Below are 24,703 nucleotides of genomic sequence, written 5' to 3' on the forward strand. Positions count from 1 at the left end.
CAGTACAGACAAGAGTCCATAGACTTACTGCATGGCTATATGAATGAGATCAGGTTGTTATGAAAGTTGCAAAATATTTAGCTTTCTGTTTATTTACTGTCTCTTCCTGAATCATAACAGTTTACAAACTGACACTGAGTAACATTATAGCCTAACAATCTATTTAATATTTCTTCTAAGATATTATCTATACTCTAGCAGAACTAAGACAGACACTGTTGGTCTTGAAGTTATTTCAGTTCAGCAAGTATTTTTTTTTTTCTTTTCTTTTTTTCGGAGCTGGGGGCCGAACCCAGGGCCTTGCGCTAGCTACTGAGCTAAATCCCCAGCCGCAAGTATTAATTTGTACTAGACAACTACTAAATGCTTAACTTTCTTGAATGAATAAATTTGAAGTTCTTATAAAAATTATTCCAAAATTTTAAATTACTGCATTTAATCTCCTAACTGGGTCAAACCTCAGTCATCAATATGAGAAGAGCTGATTAAAAACAAACCTCTGAGTATTCACATTTATCATTTACATCTCGGTGCTTGAAATTTTATACCTTTCTGTATATTAAGCAATTTTCTGTTTAGCCCTTGATCTAAATATTGAGAGTATAAAATTGCTTTGGCTAATTTATCTCTTTGTTTGTTTAAGCTATCCGTCCACGATGCCTTAATATTATCACAACCAGTTTCCACACCTTTGCCGTTAAGGTAATGATGGTTTACTTGTTTGTTTGTCTGTGGCTAGAACCCAGATGTTATATATGTTGGGCCTTATGATCCACACCCGCATCCCATTTTAGAATATTTGAAATGCTGTATTTATTTGCTTAGAACAAAATGCTTTAAAATATTTTACTGAGCTAAGCATGGCTGTACAAGCTTGTAATCCTAAAATCTTGGAAGACTCAGGCAGGAGAATTGCAAGTTCAAGGCCAGCATGGGCAACTTAATGAGACCCTGTCTTAAGTGAGAAATCAGACTGCATGTCGTATAGAACCTCTGATAGAGCACTGGTGTAGCTTCGCACCCCGCCCGAGTGCAGCCTGAAAAAGAAACAGGGTCAGAATACTTTTAGGGGCTTCTTTAAATTCAGAATTTTGTAGAGGCAGGATGACGTTAGGTAAGGGTAGGGTCTCACTTAGTATTGCCATCCTTGATACCTGGGTGGATGGTATGGCTAATTTAATATGGAGGCACTTTGAGACAATTGCAAGGCTGGGGAAGCGATTCTGTAGGTGAAACATTTGCCCTGCAAATTTGAGAAATTGAATTTTGGTCTACAGAACCCATGTATGTAGAAAGCGTGTTTGGGTCATACATGTCAGAAATCCCAACAGTGGGCAGACAGGAAACAAAGACAAATGAACTCTAGAAATCATGGGCCAGCCAGGAAGCCCACTTGGTTAAGTTCTAGGCCAGGGATAGACTCTTGTAAACAAAAGATGGCAGGTGCCAAAGACCAACACCTGAAGCTGTCTTCTGACCACCACATACATGTCCACATACTTGATGCACAGGCGTTCTACAAAATCTGCAACCATAAGATCTAATACAGGAAGTGCTCTTTCTCCTCTCTCCTTTTCATAGTCAGTCTGTAAGTAAATGTCCATGGTAAGCTGATGTTTACCCCCGACATACCCCTTTGCTGCTTTTCATCTGCATCACGGATCCCGCTACTCTCCGGACTATTTCCTTAGTAACCTCTTGATTGATCCTTTTACCCTTAGACCTTCAGTTCTTTACCTGCAGCCAGCGCATCCTCTTATGAGTATGAGTTTAACTGAGCCATTTCTCTTCACCATAATCTCTTGTTATTTTCATATGCTCCCTTGTTTTGAAATTCTTGGATTATGATATTAACTTTCTCCTACTTCAGAGTTTTTATATAATGCTGTCTCCCAGGCCCATTATACCCCTACCTCTGTTCCTTTAAACTCAGCTCAAATATTTGAGTTTCAGAAAATGTTTACTTTTTTATTTTTTATTGGTTATTTTGTTCTACATTTCAAATGTTATCCCCCTTCCTGGTTTCACCTCCAAAAACCCCCCATTCCACCCCTCCTCCCCCTACCTCCATGAGGGTGGTCTTCCACCCACCCACCCACTCCCACCCCACTGTCCTATCATTCCCCTACACTGGGGCATCAAGCCTTCACAGAAAATCTTTCTTAATAATGTTCATTTGAATCATAACCATAAACTACCTCACTAAATTAGTTGTATTCTGCAAAGTTATGAATTGAAATTAACATTAGATTCTTAACCTGTTTAATAAGTAACTCTTGATATGTTTAGTAAAGTAGTACCCAGTCCTTTCTTTCTCTGTTCTCTAGTGGAGCCAACTTTAGTTCCTTGCTGATGAATCTGGGTCCTGAGAATTGTGCAACATTGCTGCTGCTGGTTTTACTTGAGAGTAAGATTCTGCTACATTCTCTTAGGCCAGCTGTACTGACTGGGGTAGCCGAAGCTGTTGTTGCTGTAAGTATGGTTTTTCTTTTAGAACAAAATTATTACTAGAGGATTTTATACTCTTCTTCAAAGAAGGCAACTTTGCAAATTCCAGCCCAGTCACATTAAAATGAATGTAATTTGAGCGAATAAAAGAAATAAAAGTTTGAGGAAAAAAAATGTCACTTTCTAATTTTTCATATTTTATTTAGTGTTCTCTTGAGAGTAAATTCTCATTACATAACAGTAAAACTTGTAAGTGGAGCCTGGCAGTCTCTCCCTGTAGTCTTATGTTGTCTGGGGTGATACAAACAAGGGTCTTGTCATCCTAATAGAGAATCCAGGAGAGACTAAAGTAATGAATCTCCCAAAGTCCAAATTGGAAACCAGTTTTATTGAGATCACTCACAAGAGTGTAGATGAGCAGTTTCACAGAGGAGCAGGGACAACCCTGATGTAGCTGAATCATGGAGCGGTTCGCTGTAGCCTGGATGACCACTCATGGACGCTGGAACCCCTAGCCTAGCATCTCTATGGGAGGGACTTGAGGCATCTCAGTAGGTCAGAGTCTTCCAGATACTGAGCTGGTGCGATTATTTACTGTTCTTTGATCTAGGAGAGGGACCTTATGAATCCCAGTCAAGTTTCCCAGACTTGTTAGTTTAATCTCCTGAGTCTCTGCTTTTCCAAGAAGGGAATTCTTCAATTGGAAGAAAGTTGCTATACAGTATCATAGCACTTGGGAGGCTGAACCAGAAATGTGTGTGTGTGTGTGTGTGTGTGTGTGTGTGTGTGTGTGTGTGTGTGTGTATCAAAATCTTGCCTCAAAAAATATAAAAAAGAAATAAACCAAAACACTAATGAAACTCTAGTTGATTTTATTTTAAGTTGTGCAAATTAATTACATGGTTAATTTCTAATTTTAACTTTTAACTATTGTCTCTTGCAATATATATATGGCTTTATTGTGAATAGGATACTATAAAAATGATTCACTCCTGGGTAAATCACAGATGAAGTCAAATTGCATTTAAAACACTGTAATGCACTTAGAAATCAGATCACAGTGAGTTTTTCGTTGCTGTATGTAGCTGTGTGCACATGCCTCTGCATTCATGAAATACTGGGCTTGCTATGTGGGTGCTGGGATCTGAACCTCAACTCATATGATCCTGCAGCTGTCTGTCTGTCTGTCTACATGAGTGCAGGTGCCTGTGGAGACCAGAAGAGAGCATTGGATCTCCTGGAGATGGAGTTACAGGTGTTGTGAGCTATTAGACGTAGGTTCCTAAATTGAGGTCTTCAAGAGCAGAACTCACTCTTCAATGCCAGGCCATCTTTCCCATCCGTGGCTGTGCTTCATTTTGTTTTTTAAAGGCAGGCTCACATTCAGCTTGAGTTTACCTGGAACTAACTTACAGGTTGGCGGTGTGAACTTTCACAGTTCTCCTGCCTTGACTGGCTGACTGGGTTGTGATTAGAGGTGGAAGCTGCCATGCTTGCCACCTGCTTCCTTGGTGTATTTCTGGAACATTTTTGTTCATGTTTCAGGCAGTTGTCTCTTTGTAGTAAGGCTCACTTCGCCTGTACTAGGGCAACCTGCGCTGAACTCTGTTCATGGGCTTTTTTTCTCCACAGTATGATTTGCTTTCTGACAGAATATATACTTTTTATGTCTTCTGTTTATTGTGTACCTCTTCCTGTCAGACTAGGTGTCAACAGGCCCAGCAGGTCAGGCCTGCCAGTTCATGTCTGCCAGGAGTATATGACAATAGGTTTATTGGAACATGGACTACTTACTGACTTATTACTTGTTACTGTTTCCTCGTACAGTAGCGGAATTAAGTAATTGTTACAAGGGCTTTGAGACCTAAAATACTCTGCACTTTATAGGAAAAAAAAGACTAAAATTTTAGATTTCAAAGCTAGGAGTCATGGGTCTGTTTTATTGATACTGTAACCTCATGGTCTAAGAGTGCTTGGCACTTAACAAATGCTCGTGTATCTATTAGTATATAATTCTTGAATACAGAAATGCCAGTCTTGAATAATTATCTGTAATGCCTAGCAGAGGTGGTGCTATAGGTATTCCTTTGGGATTGGTGATGATGAATAAGAGTGAAAATTGAACCTGACCTTAGAGCAATAGGTCATCACTGATTACATTTGTAGCCAATTGTTATTGAGCATTCAGGTGCCAGAGCAGGCCATTGTCTGCATAATGAGTTTGAAGCCACCTATACTATGTAATGCTTGTCTCATATAAAAGTATGTTTTTTGAATGAGGCTTTGTAGTCACTACAGTACATTTGGTTAGGAAGGTAACTTTATATGAACCAAACAATATTTTACTCTCTTTTTTTCTTCTTAGATTTGTTTTATGTGTCTATGCCTGTGTGTGTATGGGCTAGTGCCCATGGAGGCCAGAGCAGGGCATCAGATCTCCTAGAACTAAAGTTACAGAAGGTTGTGAGCCACTTCAGTGTGAATTCTAGGAATTGAACCCAGGGCCTCAGGAAGACTAGCCAGTGCTCTTAAACACTAAGCCATCTCTCCAGCCCCTTAGTATTATTTTTTTTCAACCTATTAAAAACTGCTCTTAAAAATAGAAACAAAACAAAACAAACAAAACAAAAACCTAAGCACACATACATTAAGATGGCAATTTGTGAATTAAAACTTCCATTAAATTTTTTTGTGTGTATAAGTTTGTGTGTGTGTGTGTGTGTGTGTGTGTGTGTGTGTGCGCGCGCACACACACATTACAGACAAACATCTGACATCATTCTTGTCCGGTGCATTCTACTTTTTTGGGAGACAGAGCCTCTCATTGACTATGTTGGATGGCTAGCAAGACACAGAGATCTGCCTGCATCTGCCTTCCCATTTTTGGGATTTTGAGAGTCCCTTATGCCTGGCTTTTTGTTTATTTATTTGAGATTCTCAGAGAATATTTAACATCAACTATATTTTGTAGAGGTCAAGCTTCACTGAAGTTGAATTATTTTAAATAAATTATTATTAAATGAAATTATTAATTAATTTATTTGAAGTGTAGAAAATGTTTGTTGAGATCTTTAAGTGATTACATTTTAATTATTATATTTTATTTTTTAGTGTGGCGCTTGAGATGGAACCCCAGGTTCCTAAAACATGCTAAGCAAACACTGTACCTAACCATAGTCCCACACTAGTTTGTTTCTCTCACTGCCGGTAGGCCCTCTGTGCACTTAGATTTTGGTCAAAGCTTATAAGTGGGTAAAATGCCCAAGTTTATAAAAATGTAGGTTTGTTTTATTATTTTGGGGACAGTTTTATCTTTTTACTTTGATTCTCCATAAAGTATGCATAAGATTTGTGTAAAACAATTAAACTGCAAAGAGCTATTAGTGTGCCATGATCGTCAGTATTCTTGAACATTTTAACCCAATAATATGTGTAATCACTTAACTTTGGAATGAAACTTAAAGTTGAAAAAAATGGTTTTCATTGCTTTTCAATGGTTCCTTTCAGTAATAGTTAATTGTATAGTTGTCATTGTAAATTCAAATTTGGTTAATTTTTAAAAAACTTTTCCCCTAGATGATCTTTCCATTTCAGTGGCAGTGCCCATATATCCCTCTTTGTCCTCTTTCATTGGCTGGAGTGCTTAGTGCACCTTTACCATTTATAGTTGGAGTGGACTCAAGGTACTTTGATCTTCATGACCCACCACAAGATGTTGTTTGCATTGACTTGGATACGAACACGTTATATGTGTAAGTGATTCATCTTCTATTATCTCCCATGTGTACTTTCCACCATATATAATTAAAGTTATTTAGAAGCATTTAGGAATAAGTTGAGTTGCCAGGAAATGTGTAGATAAAGAAATTGGAGGTGCTACTGGTAGTAGTGGTACATGCCTTTAATCCTGGCACTAGGGAGGCAGAAGCAGGTTAATCTCTGTGTTCAAGGCTAGCCTGGTCTACAGAGCAAGGTTCCAGGATAGCCAGGCTTGCTCAGAGAAACTCTATCTTAAAAATCCATAAAAGGGGTGGGGTGAGGGTATAGCTCAGTTGGTGGAGGGCTTGCTTAGCATTCCTGAAGCCTGGGTTCCAGGTCCAGTGCTGTAGTGGTATTTACACTTAGGTCACAGAGGTAGTAGCATCAGAAATTCATGGACCTTCTACAGAGGAATTTTGGAGTCAGCTTATACTACATGAGGCCCTCTTTATCCAGGCCTATGGTCACTGCAGGACAATTGTTTGGGCAGATACCTGTATGTGACTGACAGAATATCTGTATGAAAGGCAGAAAGCATTGCTTAGAAGATAATACTGAAGCTAGTGTGGTAGCTTGTGCTTGTAAACCCAGTACTTGGAAGGCTAAAGAAGGTCATCTTGAATTAGAGATCATTGTGGGGCCACATAGTGAGATCCAGGTCAGCTTTAGCTGCAGAGTAAGATACTGCCTCAAACAACCCCACAAAAAATTTAAAGTTAAAACAGTACTGAAGTAGATACACTATATTTTGAAACTGTATCCCTACCGTAGCTCATTATTACGTATATCTAGATTTATAGATAACTTGGAATATTGAGTCACTTCATGCATTCAGTTAGCTCCATCCCACCTCCCCATCTTCCTCCCTCATTTCTTACATTTCTTTCCATCCTCTCCTGGGAATTGAGCCCAGGGTCTGCTTTGAGTTAGGTCTGATCGCTACCATTCAGCCTCTGAATGGCCATCTCTGAAATTTTTGTTTGTTTGCGAAAGTCTCATATATCCCAGACTGGTCCTGAGTTAGAGCTAGCTGTGGTAGACAGGATGATCTTGAATTGATCTTCCTGCCTTTCCAAAGTTCGGCGTTACAGGTATGTGTCATACACCAAGTCTAACATCCTTTCTTTTATGGCAGTAAAAATAAGTGTTTTATAGTTGATGGCTCTCCTTGGATTAGACAGACTGTGGCATGTGGATATATGTCAGTTCCTAGTCATTTGGTACATTATCATTGCCATTTTTTTTTCCTTTTCTTTTTTTCGGAGCTGGGGACCGAACCCAGGGCCTTGCGGTTGCTAGGCAAGCGCTCTACCACTGAGCTAAATCCCCAACCCCGCCATTTTTTTTTTTAAAAAGATTTCTTTATTATGTATACAGTGTTCTGCCTGCATGTATGCCAGCAGGCCAGTAGAAAACAGCAGATCTCATTACAGATGGTTGTGAGCTACCATATGGTTGCTGGGAATTGAACTCAGGACCTCTGGAAGAGCAGTCAGTGTTCTTAACTGCTGAGCCATCTCTCCAGCCCATCATTTTGTAGAGAAGAAATTTGAGTAACAGACTTTCAAAGTGATTAATTTTCAAGGTCAGATAGATAGTAAATGTTAGAGCCAGATTCCAAACTGATGATGATTCATATAAGGATGACAGTGTTCATTTGGGGATTTAAAGGGCAGCACTAAAATAGATACTGTGTAATTACATCAAGTGAGAGTACATGATCAGAGTTAAATGTTATATGCCATCAATTTTAAATACATGAAAGTTTCATAGTTGATTTGACATCTTATTTACTTAATTATAAGAAAAATCTTACTATGTGTCCTTGGCTGGTCTGGAACTTGTTAGAGTTCAGGCTGTCCTTAAACTTGGGGTGATCTTCCTGTCTTTGCTTCCTAAGTCATAGATACGGACCATCATGCTCAAGTCAAGTGTGAGTCCAACAGTACCTGGAACATGGCAGTGGTTACAGCCCTTTTAGTCAGTTTTCTTTGTAGGGAGGATACCATATTTGCTCTGTGCTGGTAGCATTATCAGCCAGGGAATATTGGAAGTTAATTTCTACTTGGAGTTCCTTGGATGGTACTAGTAAATTTGGTTGGATAGTAGTTATTAAAGGAAGGAATCCCTTCTTCCCAGTTGAAATCTAAGTGAAGCCAGTGTTACTGAGTCTTAGTTTGGTTTTCTTTCAACACTGTACTTGATTGTGACCAAAACAGGGGCCTGTTAATTAATCCTTAGGTCAGATGGGGCTTTGGTGTTTCTGTAAGTTTCTGATCACCGAAGACTGAAGACTAAGCTATAACACTAAAAAAGAAAACCTGGTACATATATGCTGACTTGTAGAAGAACACTTTTCAGAGCTATTGTCTCTGCTCTATTTTATATTTCTGGATTATAAAATTTTGAAAATTTTAAGTGTCTTTAGTTTATCTGAGTCTTTAGGGTTTTTTTTTTTAATGTTTTTATGGTCATAGATTATGTTAAATAATGTTGTGTTTGATTTCTTCTTATACTTCTGTGAGGAATCCAATGAACTAGATGTACTTTGATTCTTTGTTAAATTTCATCCAGGTCTTGGTTTGGGCATATAGTATTTTAGAGTTCTGCCAATAGGTTAATGTTTCAAGTCAGTTAATTTAACTCGTAAAATATTATAGGGTTTAAGTGTAACTTTTTTAGAGGCAGACTTCAAGTCAGTATTGTACTGTGGTTGTGAAGGCTGCTGGAGACAGTCACATTGTCTAAGGTCTATTGGAAAGAGGAGAGAAACACCCCAGAGCACCTCCAATTCCACATGCCAGTGTTAGTCTTCAGTGCATGAAAATGTCTCTTTTAACTTTGATAGAAGAATTTTGTTTAGTACAAATGAATTATATAGCAGATTTTCTTAACTTTCATTTAATAGAGCGGATGAAAAAAAGAACACAAACTGGAAGCAGCTTCCCAAAAAGCCGTGCAAGAGTCTGCTTGGCACCCTGAGGAAGCTGTATCTCCAGCTCTGCTCAGGTGAGTGTGAGGAGGGAGGGCTGGGGCGCTTGCCACAATCTGTGTGTGTGTGTGTGTGTGTGTGTGTGTGTGAGAGAGAGAGAGAGAGAGAGAGAGAGAGAGAGAGAGAGAGAGAGAGTGTGTGTGTGTGAGAGAGAGTGAGAGAGTGTGTGTGTGTGTGTGTGAGAGAGAGAGAGAGAGAGAGAGAGAGAGAGAGAGAGAGAGAGGTGCATGCATATGTTAGGTACCTGTGCAGTCCCAAAGAGTAAGCTGCCCAGCGTGGGTGGTTAGTCTTATGCAAGAATAGTACGCATTCTTAACCACTGACCCATCTCTCGAGCCCCTTTTTGTGTTTCCAGACAGTCTCTTTACTACACAGTTCAAGTTGACCTGGAACTTGTGATCCCTTTGTTTCTGCCTCTACCCTTTGAAAGTATTTTAAATGTGAGAACAAGATAAGATAATTAAAATAAAGATAATTGTTGATTAAACATTTTATTCTATTTAGTGAATTTTTTTATATCAGACCTAAACAATCTTTGGTTAGTTTTTTTTTGTTTTTTTAACATATTCTTTGTACCTTGTCCTCTTTGCTACTCTTTGTCCTGAGATCTAAAGATGACTTCAAACTCCTGATCCTTTTGTCTCGACCTCCCAATTGTTAGAGTTATGAGTGTAAAGTCCAAGGCCAGTTTGTGTAGTGCTGGGATTGGACCCAGGGGTGGGTAAGCACACCATCTGAGCTGCAACCTGAGTCCGATTTTTTGTTTTGTTGGTTTGTTTGTTTGTTTAGGGTTCTTGAGATTGGAGCTAGTGTTTGTCCGAGGGCTAGTTCCAGCCTGCTATGTATCTGAGTAACTCCAGCACTTAGGGAGGCTGAGACAAAAGATGAATGTGGCTGTGTGGCTAGATATAGCAAGGCTGTCAAGGGAGAGAGAGAATGAGAGGGGTGTGGGGAGTATTGTGAACTTTATTTTGACCATTTTCTTATCATCCAATCATGATATAATATTATATATTAATACCTGTTTTGCTTTTACTTCCTTTGTCAGTTCACCGAAAACCTCAGGAAAGTTCAGCAATTGAGATGACTCCAATTGAAGCAGATTTCTCTTGGCAAAAAAAGATGACACAACTTGAGATGGAAATTCAAGAGACATTTTTGCGATTTATGGCATCTGTTTTAAAAGGATACAGGTCATATCTCAGACCAATCACAGAAGCTCCCTCCAATAAAGCCACAGCTGCAGACTCACTGTTTGACCGACAGGGTGAGTGCCAGTGAGCTCACGTTGCCTTCATGAAAGTCAGAGGTACTTCTATTAGGGTTGGTACACAGATGCACTTACTACACCCATAGAAGTTCATACTCAAATGTAAGGAACGTCCACTTTCTGTGACCTACCTCTGTTCTTGCATAACTTTCTGTTTTTATGCCCCAGTGTTTTTTGTGAGAAATGTGAAACTGAATGTGTTTAATTTGATTAGTCCAATGTGTTGTGTACGATCCCGTATGATCAGTTATTTTCAAGACACATCTGAGATTTGCCAGGGTTTTTTTTGGCAGCTTTTCTTTCCTCAGTTTTGTAATTTGTGCCTCAACAATTATTTTACAGACTGAAAGCACCAGTTTTTATGGCATGGTCTGAAGTTTTATGTAAATAGTACAGCACTTGTTCTAGGGAATGAAGACATTGGACAACAAAGTACTGTGAATACTAGGTTCAGTGTTCATTCCATGAAAGGGCTAACTTGGTAATAAGAGGTTTGTCCTGAAGATGTAACAAAGTGGACAGGAATTGGAGAGTGGCTTTGGCTTAACTTCTATGCAAATAAAACACCTGTGCAATCCCTCACATAGCTGTCATCCAGCTTCAGTGGTTTGTGTGCCTCGGCCATTCCCTTCCCCCCATTTTATTTGAAGCACAATGTAAACAGGCCATCATTTCTTCAGTAACTGTTGTTACCTTAGAATTTTCTAGATTTACATGTATGAGCTGCTACATCATTGTGTTGATCAACGTTTTTATCTCCTATTTCTTAGAAACTTGATTGCGTCAAGAGCCACTCTCTGCCTAGTAAAAACTACCCTGTGAGCTACACAGAGTTTTAAATTTTCAGTAGTCACATAAAAATTTAACAATCAGGAAAAACTAATTGTAACTGTATTTGCTCTAACATATTTGAAAGAGTATTTCAACATAAAATTTTAAAAATTAAGATTTATTTATTTTATACATGTGAGTATATTATAGCTGTCTTCAGACACACTAGAAAGCATTGGATCCCATTAACAGATGGTTGTGAGCCACCATGTAGTTGCTGGGAATTGAACTCAGGATCTCTGGAGAGAAGTCAGTACTCTAAACCACCGAGCCATCTCTCCTGCACCCAATCAATAATTTTTAGTTACTAATGCTATAGCCTTACATTCCTTATGTTTATATCATCTATAAAATGCAGTATGTATTGTGTAACTTGCAGTATAGTTCCATTAGTTGCATTTAAGATGGTGTATTACCACCCATGGTTACTGAACTGAGTAGTACAGGACTGGCAGCTTCATTATTAAAGATTGAAGTTCAGTAGTTTGGCATATAACAGAATGCCATCCATTCTCTCTCTTTTCCTGTCTTACGGTTTCCTCTTTCCCTCTATTTCCTTTCTTCTTCTCTGTTCATTTCTCTCCTTCCCTCCTCACCTTTTCCCACTCTCCTAACTTACCCTCATAATTTGTTCCTATTTTATTTAATAATTTTTCTGTTGATCAAGAGGGTGGGAATGAATACTGCATGCCAAATGCCCTAAGGCATCAAAAAAAAAAAAAAAAAAGCAAAGCAAAGCAAAACAAAACAAACAAAAACGAAGACAGAAAAAGTAGCCTAAAAATCATATTTTAAATGATGTTGAAGCATGGAGAGGACTATTTGAGATAGTTAAAATTTCAGTCTTGAAGAATGAATTGGCTGAGGTTACATGCCCTTAATTCCAGCATTCAAGACGCAGAGGGAGAAAAATCTGTTGAGTTCAAGGGTGTCCTGGTCTATATAGAAAGCTATAAGCCAACCAGTGCTGCACAGCGAAACTCTGTCTCAAAACAAAAGAGATAGCTAGCAGTTAAGAGAACAAACTGCTCTTGTAGAAAAACTGAGTTTGGTTCCCAGAACCCATTGTTGAACAGCTCACAGCTGCCTTTAACTCTAGTTCCAGGGAATCACACACACAGACAATGAAAGAGAGAGAAAGAGCTCAAATAAATCTTAAAAGTCTTTTTTAAAGGGTTGGTGTAGTGGTGGTTTCAGTAAGCCTATTTCCTCACTTTCTTTGTCTGCTACCTTCACCAGAAAAAGAAATAAAAGTTAAAATTTAAAAAAAAAAAAAGGGAAAAGGACTGGTAGTAGTAATTCAACTTTATAGAAGCAAACCAAATAAAGATAGTCATCTGAAAGTGACATGGAAATTAAAGATTAGTAGTTATATTGAGAACCAGCAAGGAACATATGATGAATATGCCTCTGTGAAGACTCATTGAGAACCGTGGTCTTTCATGGTTTGTGCACATTAGTTACCTTTTAATCACTGTGACAATATGCCGGAGGAAAATAGCCTGTGATAAGACAGAATTTCCCATGGCAGAGCATGGCTAAGGAAAACTGTGCACCTCTTGACAGTCAGGAAACAGGGAGAGACAGGGCTCTTGGGGCAAGACATTCCTTTTCCAGAACTGCCCATACTCACCTGCTTCCTCCTGTGGACCTTCCTGCTAATTCCTCCTTTAATTTGAACTAAATGGGTTAACCTGTTGGTGAATAACCTGGTCACCTCTCAATAGTGCCCTTAGCTGTGGGCGTGAGCCACTTCATGGGACACCTCAAGCCAGAACACAACAATGAAGAATGATTGACGATGGTAGGAATGAGGGACGGATGTGTGCTCACAGAAGGAGAGGTTCCTAGCTTCAGTGAAACAGTGGATTACTAGCAAAGTGCTTAAACTTGAACCATACAGCAATCTTCATCACGTGCAGGAATGATGCCTGATAGCAGAGGAAGAAACTGACCCATTAATATATATCAGCCATTGGCTTAAGAATGAAGAGTCTCGGGGTTGGGGATTTAGCTCAGTGGTAGAGCGCTTGCCTAGGAAGCACAAGGCCCTGGGTTCAATCCCCAGCTCCGAAAAAAAGAACCAAAAAAAAAAAAAAAAAAAAGAATGAAGAGTCTCAGAGAAAAATTAGTTTGTTTTGTTTTTTGAGACAGGGTTCTCTCTGTAGACTTGGGTGTCCAGGAGTTTGTTCTGTAGACCATGCTAGACCTGAACTCAAAACTCAGAGATCCACCTGCCTCTGCTTCTAAGTACTGGGATTCAAGGCATACGGCACCATGCCTAGCTAGAGAATAAGAGTTCCTATCTTGCTGAGGACATAGAGACGAGGTTCCTTAGAAGACTCATAATTCAGTGACATAATTCAGTGAAGAGATTGGTATCAGGGGTTTTCATCGTTAATCAGGCAGAAAGAACTTTACATTATTGTTAGAAGCTCCCATAAATGATGTGAATTTGCACGAAGGGAATATAATATATTATATTATTATATTATAATATAATATATATGCATATATGTATATATTATATGAGAATAATGTTTGACACGACATTAGTCTGTTTTTAAAATTTATTACGATTTTGTCTTCTTCAGGTTTTTTGAAAAGTCGGGATCGTGCCTATACAAAATTTTATACACTTTTATCCAAAACACAGATTTTTATTCGTTTCATTGAAGAATGCAGTTTTGTAAGTGATAAAGATACTGGATTAGCATTTTTTGATGATTGCATTGAGAAGGTAATATTTGTTTTATATGCCAATTTAAGAGAAATAACCTTGGTTTAATATCTATAGTAATAGGGGTGTGTGTGTGTGTGTGTGTGTGTGTTTAAAAGAGAGCAGCAGGGATGTTGGAAGGGAGAGAGAAGAGTGGGGAAGGGAGAGGGATGGGGGAGAGAGAGAGAGAGAGAGAGAGAGAGAGAGAGAGAGAGAGAATGAATATCTTTGCTCTGTGGTATGTACTTCCTTCTATACTTGATTTGCTTTTCTCTCTGAGTCTTGAATGTTGAAACTGTTTCCTTACTTTTTTAAGTCTATCTGTTGTTGGTTTAATCTAAATGAATAGGATATAATTAGTTTTATTATTTAAAAGCTATGGAGTTATGGGTAGTGATGTGCTATGTCTTCTTGCTTTAATGTCTTTCAGAATACTTTGATAGTATCTCTAAGACTTTTTTGTTACTGTTCAAGGTTTCTTTTGAGCCCGAGTCTTATGTGACCCAGGCTGGCCTTGAATTGGCTACTTGACTAAGGATGACTTGAATTCCTCCTTCCAAGTGCTGTAATTTAGGCATGTGTCACCCCTTCTCCAACCCCACACCATATCATTTTCTTTTTATTTTGATAGGGTTTTGATATGTTACCCTGGCTGGCCTGGAATTTGTTGTGTAGACTAAGACTAGTCTGGCCTGGAACTTGAAATTGTACCTCTGCTTCCCAAATACTGGGGTGATTAGAGCCATCTACCTCTATGTCCAGCTCTTAACTTTCTACAGTGAGGAATTAAGTTCCTATGTCTTCCTAATTTTAATAGTTTTCACATTTTTTCTAAATAGATCTAGGAGCCGCTTTTTTTCTTTTCTTTTTTTAAATAGTTATTTACTTTATGTATATGAGTACACTGTAGCTGTCTTCAGACACACCAGAAGAGGGCGTTGGCTCCCATTACAAATGGTTGTGAGCCACCATGTGGTTGCTGGGAATTGGACTCAGGACCTCTGGAAGAGCAGTCAGCGCTCTTAACTGCTGAGCCATCTCTCCAGGCCGGAGCCACTTTTTCTTTACACAAATCATGTTGTGTATAAGATTTGAGATTGTATTCATGAATGATTGAGTATTATGTTTTAATTTTTGTTGGTCTTCAGTGATTCATATACCTTAGAAACCATGTTTGAATAAAATTTATGAAACAACTAATCAAAGTCAAGTATGATAACATGCCTATAACCCCTCTGCTTGAGAGGATAAGGCAGAAAGATGGGAAGTTTTCAGGGTCAGCCTAGACTATACAGCAAATTCTAGGCCAGCATGGCCTAGAGTGAAAAAGAAGAAGGAAAAGAAACTAATAAAAAGAAATAACCTCTGACCTATATAAGTCATCAACAAATATGCTTTAATGCAAGCATAGAAAGCCTAATTGTATATACCTGGTATTGAAAAAAAAGTTTATTTTTATGTATGTGAGGTGCATGCACACACGTGTGGTGATGGACATGTGCAGAGGCCACAGGAGGATGTTGGGTGTCATGCTGTTCCGTTCTCCACCATGCTCCTTTGAGACAGGGTCTCTCACTGAACCTGGTGCTGGGCTGCTTGTCAGCAGGGTCCAGCAGCCTTCCTGTCTCTTCCCCTTGGTGCTGGGCTCACAGGCGCTGAGGTCGAGCTCAGATCCTTATGTTACTGTATCAAGTGCTCTTAATCACTGAACAGTTCTCCAGCACCAAGTTGTTTCTCCTCTTCCTCCTCCTCCTTTTTAAAATTAGGATTTAAAATTTTTAAAAATTATTCAACCTGATACAGGTTTTCACTTAGAATTTCTCTTTTTCTCTTTTTAGTTGTTTCCAGATAAAGGTGTAGAGAAAACAGACAAGGTATGATTTTTTTTCTTAGGTTTAAATATTGCCTTTCAGAATTAGATTTTACTTTATATGTACATTAATTGGAGGACATTCTTATTTTCAGGTTGATTTGGATTCAGCAGAAGACACCAAATTGATAGAGCTAGACGACTCACAGAAAAGCGAGCACACTGTATTTATAACGCCCCCTGAGCCCCCTCCAGATGACGGGAGTGACCTGTCACCTCAGTACAGGTGGGTGAATTTTTTTAAGAGCTACTTGGGCATATGTCTCAGTTTTTGCCATGATTAAGAGATGCACATGTTTGTAATATGTGTAGATAATTTTCAGTGTGAACTCAGTGACCTGAGAGAAATGTTCTGTGGAGTTAATAACCAAGTGTTCAGTGTAAGGGTAAGTGGCCTTACTGGAAGGGAGGTGGGGCAGTAATGTCTACTTAGGAGTCTCACTATAGTTTAATCTGCAGAATTGTATTTCTTAAAAAAAAGTTTTGAGTTTGGGGTTTTTTTGTTGTTTTGTTTTGAGATTCCCTACTGACTAACTTTTAGGAGTTTTAATCTTGTGAGATTCTTCAGTTAGTGAGATGGAGGAAATGTGAAAGTAGAGGAATCAGCCTGTTTAAAGACAGCCTAGCAAGTAGAACTTAGATAAGAATCCTTTCAGAAATTACAGTAAGCTTTTTCCTTATTATAATCATCACAGTACATGGCTTAATAAACTTAAGTAAAATCAGAAATGTAGCACACAATTTTAGTACTAATTTTAGATATATTAGTAACTTTAGGTATATGTATATATTGTGTAGACAAGTTTATCTTAAACATTTAATTTGAAACCTGTGTTTATCTTTAATGGTCTGAACATTGTTTCATGCCACTGAAAATTTTCATGGCTTATAATTTTAGCACGCACCCACTTTGTGTGCAGTTAATGTAATTTATTTACCTTGTTTCTTGTGGGTTTGTTCATAGTTATTTGTATCTGCATGCATGCATACATACATATGTACATATATACAACATACATACATTTGAACATTTTTATTTTAAATACTGATGTAAACTAATGTGTTAAAGAAAAAGAAGATTATTAAATATACTAACTGATATTTTAAATAAAATTATCCATGAACATAGAGATTTTTTTAAAAGAGTTATGAATTCCTCTGTAAGACAGACATCAGGAATTTTTCTTTTTTGCAAACTGGTTAAAAATAACAAATAGCTGGGACCAGCTAGAGGTCCTGACAGGACATTCTGTAGTACTAGCTGTGTTTTCTCATACTCTGAAACAAATTATATGGAGTTTTAAAGAATATTATAGGATAATATTTGAAGTTTAGATATTTTTACCTAAATACTGAGTATTTGAAGAATTTGATGGATTGTAAACCAGCTTTTCTATTTTTGCTTTCTATTTTAGTTACACATACTTTCCAAGATTGGATCTTAAGCTTTTTGACAGCCCACAGGAGCCGAAATTGCGCTTCAGTAGACATCCTCCTGGGAGTGGCATTACAAATAGCCCTGCCCTCATGGCTAAAAGAACTAAACAGGTCAGATACTCTTTATATAACTCATGCTCATTGACAATGTAAATATATATGTGTGTGTGTGTGTGTGTGTGTGTGTGTGTGTGTGTGTGTGTGTGTGTGTGTGTATAAATCCTTAGCAGCCATTCGAAGGCTCGCTGTGGTTGTCATTTGTGTATTGCTTTTTCTTATATCCAACTTGATATTAAAACTGAAGTTTAAAGCACCCATTTATATTTAAGGGAAGTCTTGGGAACCAAAGAAACCTTAACTTGTCTGGACTCGTGGTGGCACACTTAATCCCAGCATTCAGGAAGCAAAGACAAGAGGATTTCTCTGTGTTTGAGGCCACCCTGGCCTATATAGTGAATTCCAGCTAGCCAGGGCTACTTAGTGAGACCCTGCCTCAAAAATTAAACAAAATAAAATAAAAGTATGTAATTTAGTTGGACAGTGGTGGTATATACCTTTAATCCCAATACTTGAAAGTCAGGGTTAGGCAGACCTTTGAGTTGGAGGTCAATGTGTGTGTGTGTTTGTGTGTGTGTGTATAAAACTTTATTATGATAAAATTCATACACCACATAATTTACCCACTCTCAGTATTTGTAATTCAGTAGCTTATCTTCTACCCTGGTACTTTTTTTTTTCTTTTTTTCGGAGCTGGGGACCGAACCCAGGGCCTTGCGTTTGCTAGACAAATGCTCTACCACTGAGCTAAATCCCCAACCCCTACCCTGGTACTTTTAATGTGTTCTCAGAGTTGTGCAGCCACCACCTCAGTTCATTTTAGAGATGAAAATAACTCTAGAAGAAAAGCTTATATCCTCTGCAACCACTAATCTTGTTTTCTGCCTCCACAACTGGTGTACTATTCTAGACATTTCATCTAAGTAGGATAATGCTGTAATAGTATTTTGTGATTATCTCTTTTAGCTTAGCATAGCTTTTTTAGGATCTAGCCATGCTCTAGCATGCATTAGTCTTAATTTTGACTGAGCGGCATGTGCACAGCAGCTTATCTGTTCATAAGCATGCAGCAGTTCTTATTGTTGGCTACTATAAATAATGTTGGTGTAAGCATTTGTGTGCAGTTGCCAAGTAGATGTATGTTTTCATGTCTTTCCAGAATATCTAGGAATAAAGCTGTTATATTTATTATATGGTAATTCTGTGTTTCTGTTTCTGAGGAAATGCCAATAGTTCAGAATGGCTACACCATTTTACATTTCTATTAACACTGTTTAAGGATTCTGATACTACAATATCCTTTTCACTTCTTATTATCTGCCTTTTTAAAATTACTGCCAGCCGATGAATATGAAGAGATGGATACTTCACTGTAGCTTTGATTTGTATTTTCTTTGTATCTTATGTACAAAACAGTATTACAAATACTACATCAAAGGGAGTTAACTCAGGACAGCCTTGGTATCTTATATTACCGCAGCACCTAATTTAGGAAGAAAGGAGTAAGCTCTGCTGAGATGCATTAAAAATGCCATCCTTTATACACCGATTGTTGGAGGTTCTTTAGAACGAACTGAAATTGTGGCAGTCTGCTTTTGTGGTATTGTGGTTATAAGCCACATTGTCTAGCCTTGGATCAGTTATTTTTAAAGACCTACTCGGTGAGGGAATGTGTAAGCAGTTAACTCAAACAGGAAAATTAAGTGGAAATCTTGGCAGTAAATAACTTAGGGCATCTTAATTGTTAGTAGGGAGAAGAATGAGAAAATGTGGAAGGAATCATTCCACAAAGCTGTTCTCTAACCCCTGCACATGAGCCATGGACATGTTGCAGGATATACAGCATATTCAGTGTTTTTCTGAGTTAATGGATACTTTGATTTTATACTTTAGTGCTAAAAATGCCACTTTGCATAAATATTTATTACAAGATAGCAAAAGTATGTTTAGGACCAGTCCACAAGTTATTAGAAATTCTGTCCTAATCGTAAGCCAAAGAAAGTTGGTTAATGATTCTTGTTTCCCCCCCACCCCAGTGATTCTTTTTTAAATGAAACTCAAGTCAGTAGCCCATATAACATTTTTAAAAGTAAAACATTATGATATAACACGGTCCAAATGTAAAACTAGATGTAGCTCAGTAAGTAAGATGCTCAGTCTACAAGTCTGTAGACCTGAGTTCTTGCCTGAGAAGAGCAGGTGAGATGGTTAACCGTTGTGATCTCAGTATTGAGAGGCAAAGGAGGGGCCCTTGGGGTTGCTGGTCGCCAGCCTTATCTAACCAGAGAGGTCCAGGCCGATACGGGAGCCTACCAAAAACAAAACAAAAAACCCAGGGTTGATAAACACAGGAGGGACACCTGAGGTTGACCTCTAGTCTCCACATGTCTACACACATAAAAATCTGAACAGGTGTCACACACAAAAATCATTTTTTTATGTTTACATACCTAGGATAGGGATAGGGAAATAGTAAGTCTGTTTTTTTTTTCTCTTCTACACTTACACAAGTAAGCCATTGTGTTTCTGTAAGAGCAAGGAACTTCATGTGTTGTAAAAACACTGGGTTCCTAACATTCAATTGTATTGATTAACAGTAAAGGCTTTTTCGACAGTGTCTCTTGGCGTTTGTGATGTGATTGGGTGTCCAGTGCGAGTGGGTGATGGAGCGTGAGCACTCACACACCTTGGAATCTTGATATGTCTGATTTTGAATTACTCTTGGCTATTGTATACTTGGAGCAGATGCAGACACCCATGGCTGAACACTAGGTGGAGCCAAGGGAACCCCACAGAAGAGGGGGAGGAATGATTGGGGGGAGCCAGAGGAGTAGAAGATACCAGGAGAACGTGGCCCACAGAACCAACTAAGCAGGACTCATAGGGCCCACAGAGACTGAAGCTGCAGTCAGGGAGCTTGTATTGGTTTGAGCTAGGTCTAGATTCTCTGCATAAACTTTATGGTTGTATAGCTTAGTGTTCTTGAGGGACTCCTTCTGGATCGCCTCCTCCAGCCTTGATAGGAGGTTTTGTGCCTGGTCTTATTGTAGCTTGTTAAGTCTTGTTTGGTGAATATCCCTGGGAGTCCTATTGTTTTGTTTGTTTGTTTGTTTGTTTGTTTTGTTTTAAGGGAAATTGAGGAGGAGGAGATCTGGGGTAGAGGGGAGGTGATGGAAGGGCTGAGAGGAGTAAAGCGAGGGGCAACTGCAGTTGGGGTGTAATGTATGAGAAAAGAATAAAAGAAAAGAAGTAACCACATTAACAAAAAAGAAGCTGGATTATAAGCCAAAGTTCTTGGAACCAGCTATGTGACACAAAATTAAGATTACAAAGTCCAGGGGTTGGGGATTTAGCTTGGTGGTAGAGCACTTGCCTAGCAAGGGCAAGGCCCTGGGTTTGGTCCCCAGCTCTGAAAAAAAAAAAAAAGATTATAAAGTCCTTCATTTTTAAAGTCTTAAGTTTACATTAAAATTTTTCCTTTTCTTTATTTCTTCATTTACTAAAGTGGATTTTAATGAATACAGTGATATTTATTTTCTTTATAGGAGATAAAAACAGCTCATAAGTTGGCGAAGAGATGTTATACAAATCCACCACAATGGGCCAAGTATCTATTCAGCCATTGTTACAGTTTGTGGTTTATTTGTCTCCCAGCCTATGTTAGAGTTTCTCACCCTAAGGTCCGAGCACTCCAGCAGGCACATGATGTGCTTGTTAAGATGAGGAAGACAGACGTGGATCCACTAGATGAGGCAAGTACAAGACATTGAGATGTTTCTGCAGCTGCTGTTGCTGCTGCAGTGTGGGGGATGAATCCTGGGCCTTGCTTGTGTTTGGCAAGTGAGCTTTGGCAAGTGAGCTGTATTCCTAGCCCTAGCCCTATTGTTTTGTAATTTTAAGTGTTTGGGTATTGGTGACTCGTGATTATAATCCTAGCACTTTTTGAGGCTGAGGCAGGAGATTGTCCCAAGTTTGAGGCTAGCACACCCTGACCCTACAGAACCACAACCTGTCTTAAGCATAATAAAACAAAATAAAGTAATAAACAAAAAGGGAAGTAGGAAAGTTAGTTAATTAAGTTTTTAGTCTGCTGGGCTTGGGCTTGGTGTTCCTTTGCATAGAATGCAAAGCATACCATCTGGGGTGAAAGGTATTTTAACCATGTTTGAGTTTAGAAATGAGTTCTTTTTCACATTATGGAGAACAATGATTGTCCTTATATAGATTTATTTTCTTAAACAGATGAGGCATGTGCATGAAATAATGCTGTTGATTATTTCTATTAGGTTGAGTAGGGTTTATTGTTGTATTTTATTTATGTTTTCTTAGACAAGAGTATTTTGAAACTCATTCTATGTATGGCCTTGAAGTCCTGATCCTCCTGCCTGTGCCTCCATCTAACCACCTGGTTGAGTGGAGTCTTTTCAAGTCTCTGTAAGTCTCAAGTAAGCTAAGTGCCAAGGATTAATGCTTTGTTGTTCTTGTTAGGTGTGCTATCGAGTGGTAATGCAGCTTTGTGGACTTTGGGTTCATCCTGTCTTAGCAGTGAGAGTCTTGTTCGAAATGAAAACTGCTAGAATAAAACCAAATGCTATTACTTATGGCTATTATAATAAGGTGAGTTGGGTTAACGATAGGCAGGGTAACATATTTGTTAAAAAGTTTTATTGTTTGTTAAACTTAAGTTAAAAGGAGGTTGTTTGCCCATCTTCATTGACAGAATTTTATAAATTATACACAACATGTTTTGAAATGTGTATATATTTTGGAATGGCTTCGTCAAGCTAATTAGCATATTTACTAATTTTTGTGGTAAGAACACAAAATCTACTCTTACCAATTTTCAAAATAAATATGTTGTTATTAACTATAGTTGCCATGTTGAACAGTAGATCTCTTAAATGTATTCCTTCTGTCTAACTGTAGACCAGCAACAGCTCTTTACTACTCCCTACCGCCTGCCCCTGTCTGTGTGAATAACTGCTTCTGGTTCATTCACCTCTTGAATTCTATGTGAAAGGCAAGATCATGTGATCTACCTGTTCTGCCTACCATATGTCCTCAAGGTTCCCTGGATTGTTCTGGCAAGGTTTTTGGTTTTTGTGTTTTGTTTTTTTAAGCTAGTATTTCATTGTGTATATATGCCACATTCTCTGTATCCAGTCACGGATATTTAGGTTGGTCCTATTTCTCAACTGTTGGGACTAATGCTATAGTGAACTTGGGAGTACAGATGCCTGTGTGAAATAGTCATTTCACTTCCTGTGGACATGTATTCAGTAGTTTTTAGCTTTTAAGAACCTTTCATATTTTTTTCCACTGTGTGTTTACTAATTTATACTCCCATCAATGGTGCAAAGCCCTCTTTTCTTCACATATATGTTATATATTTCTCTTTTTAACAAATTTTTTATTTTAAAATTTGAGTGGTGGTTAGAAGACAATTTTTGGTTCTTTACTTTAGCTTAGGGTTCTGGGGTATCAGGCATGTACAGAGAGTTTTTTACCCACTGAGGTAGCCCCTGGCCCTAAATAACTTTTATTTATTTTTTAAACCTTTAGGTAGTTTTGGAGAGCCCATGGCCCAGCAGCACTCGCAGTGGTATTTTCTTGTGGACGAAAGTACGGAATGTCGTACATGGTTTGGCCCAATTTAGACAACCACTTAAAAAGACTGGGCAAAAATCACAGGTCTTTTCAATATCAGGTAATATATGTGATTGGAAAGATGTTTTAAATCATAGGTTTATAGACATGAAGTTTTAACTATATGAAAGAGAACTTAATTCTGTTTGATATTTTATTTAAAAGTAAAGATAGGTTATATTGGGTTTTTTTTTCTCCCAGAAATCTGTAAATTGTTGTGTAATTATAAACTAACTGTGGGCCATTCATGTTTAGTTTCAGAAATATCATACATGAATTATTGAACTACATTGTCCTTACCTTTAGCTCCTCAGAATGCTGCATGTGGAAGTGATGGGGACACAGTGAGCCATGGTAGTGTGGATAGTTCTAACGATGCTAACAATGGGGAGCACACAGTCTTCGTCAAAGACTTAATCAGCCTTGATTCCATTGATAATCACTCTAGCACAGGTACTAAAATATGTATTTTACTAACCTTTTAGTTACCACCACTTAAATGTTTCTTTTTTTAAAAAAAAATTACATTTCCTGAATTTTCGTAAAGGGAGTAGTCTGAAAGTGTATATGTCACTGAGAGGATTGTGCTTCTGTACTTCTCTTTACTTCCTGGAGTGTGACGTTAACTTTGGGATGCAGTGCGCAGTGTGCTTGCATGGTATGTCTTTACATTTGCTCATCTTCAGTTTACGAATGTGTCTGAGACAGTTGTTAGGTCATGACCTAATGAACTGAATGTGACGACAGGATTTATTTGAAGTTGAAAGTTTGACTTAGAACTTTTAAATCATGAATACCTACCTATAAAGGGAAGAAAATAAGTCATTTTGAAGAAGGAGTTTCCCTTTAAGACTTCTGATTGTAAAAGCTGCTTATATGTATGTGCCAGCCACGGGCACAGCCTCTTTGTATTCAAAGCCCACCGGCAGGTGTACATACCTCACATCTGGCCGCCGTACCCGAGCTTCCTTGAAAGAGCGGCTCACAGTCTAGCTCCTGTGCTTCTCTGATGAACGTGTCTCAGTGACTGAAGTTTCCTTTTCTCTGCTCTTTGTTGCTCTGCTTTTTACTCTGTGCTGTTTCTTGGTGCTGCATTTGTCCTGGGCTGTCAAGGTGTGGGGCAAACAGACTTTTGTGAACTGAAGCTATGGATACACCTGTGCTTTAATTCTACCTTTGAATGTTAACTGCTTCAGGTAATTTCCCATTTATTAGGTTAAAGTTTGCTGACATTCAAGGGTGGGGGTAAGATACTTGGTTGTATTTTAAGTATTGTATTTTAAGGGACAATTTTCAATTTCTTGGCCTTTTTCTTTAGATAAGGGTAATTGTATATAGGCTCTCAAAGATTTTTATGTGATAATTTATGACCAATTTATAAACATTTATTTTATTTAGAAATAAAGTGTTTTTCTGCAATTATAATTTTAAGTTTGTTTGTAGTATTATTGCATGAAATGGTATCATGGGTATGAAAGAATCCAGATGTTTAGGTACTCACTGCTTTCTAGAAGTCTGCTTAGCTTTTGTGCCTAAAACTGCCTTGCACAATTACAGGAGCGTATGTAAACCACTAAGACAGCACAAGCCTGTAGTTTGCCATCTTGTAGTAATTAGCCTTTTAAACCAAGACACTTTCGTGGGACTTTAATTTTTAGTTTTATTTTTATGTAT

At 38.3% G+C, this 24,703-nt stretch overlaps 1 protein-coding gene across 4 annotated transcripts in view; it reads left to right on the forward strand.

Annotated features, from left to right (window-relative positions):
* Positions 1 to 24,703, forward strand: part of Dennd4c (DENN domain containing 4C) — a 104,543-nt gene that overhangs the window by 35,122 nt on the left and 44,718 nt on the right. For 2 of the 4 annotated variants that reach the window (NM_001427785.1, XM_039111090.2), the window contains 13 exons: positions 644 to 702; positions 2,328 to 2,472; positions 6,025 to 6,200; positions 9,116 to 9,216; positions 10,248 to 10,466; positions 13,895 to 14,040; positions 15,858 to 15,893; positions 15,985 to 16,115; positions 17,305 to 17,437; positions 20,929 to 21,135; positions 21,872 to 22,000; positions 22,946 to 23,090; positions 23,336 to 23,482. In NM_001427785.1, the coding sequence (NP_001414714.1) occupies positions 644 to 702; positions 2,328 to 2,472; positions 6,025 to 6,200; positions 9,116 to 9,216; positions 10,248 to 10,466; positions 13,895 to 14,040; positions 15,858 to 15,893; positions 15,985 to 16,115; positions 17,305 to 17,437; positions 20,929 to 21,135; positions 21,872 to 22,000; positions 22,946 to 23,090; positions 23,336 to 23,482 (1,774 nt within the window). Of the gene's footprint in view, positions 1 to 643; positions 703 to 2,327; positions 2,473 to 6,024; positions 6,201 to 9,115; positions 9,217 to 10,247; positions 10,467 to 13,894; positions 14,041 to 15,857; positions 15,894 to 15,984; positions 16,116 to 17,304; positions 17,438 to 20,928; positions 21,136 to 21,871; positions 22,001 to 22,945; positions 23,091 to 23,335; positions 23,483 to 24,142; positions 24,226 to 24,703 lie in introns of all 4 variants that reach the window. The other 2 variants (XM_039111092.2, XM_039111089.2) reach the window with 2 other exon arrangements.

The sequence above is a fragment of the Rattus norvegicus genome, chromosome 5 (genome assembly GCF_036323735.1).
Source record: "Rattus norvegicus strain BN/NHsdMcwi chromosome 5, GRCr8, whole genome shotgun sequence".
Classification (NCBI taxonomy): domain Eukaryota; kingdom Metazoa; phylum Chordata; class Mammalia; order Rodentia; family Muridae; genus Rattus; species Rattus norvegicus.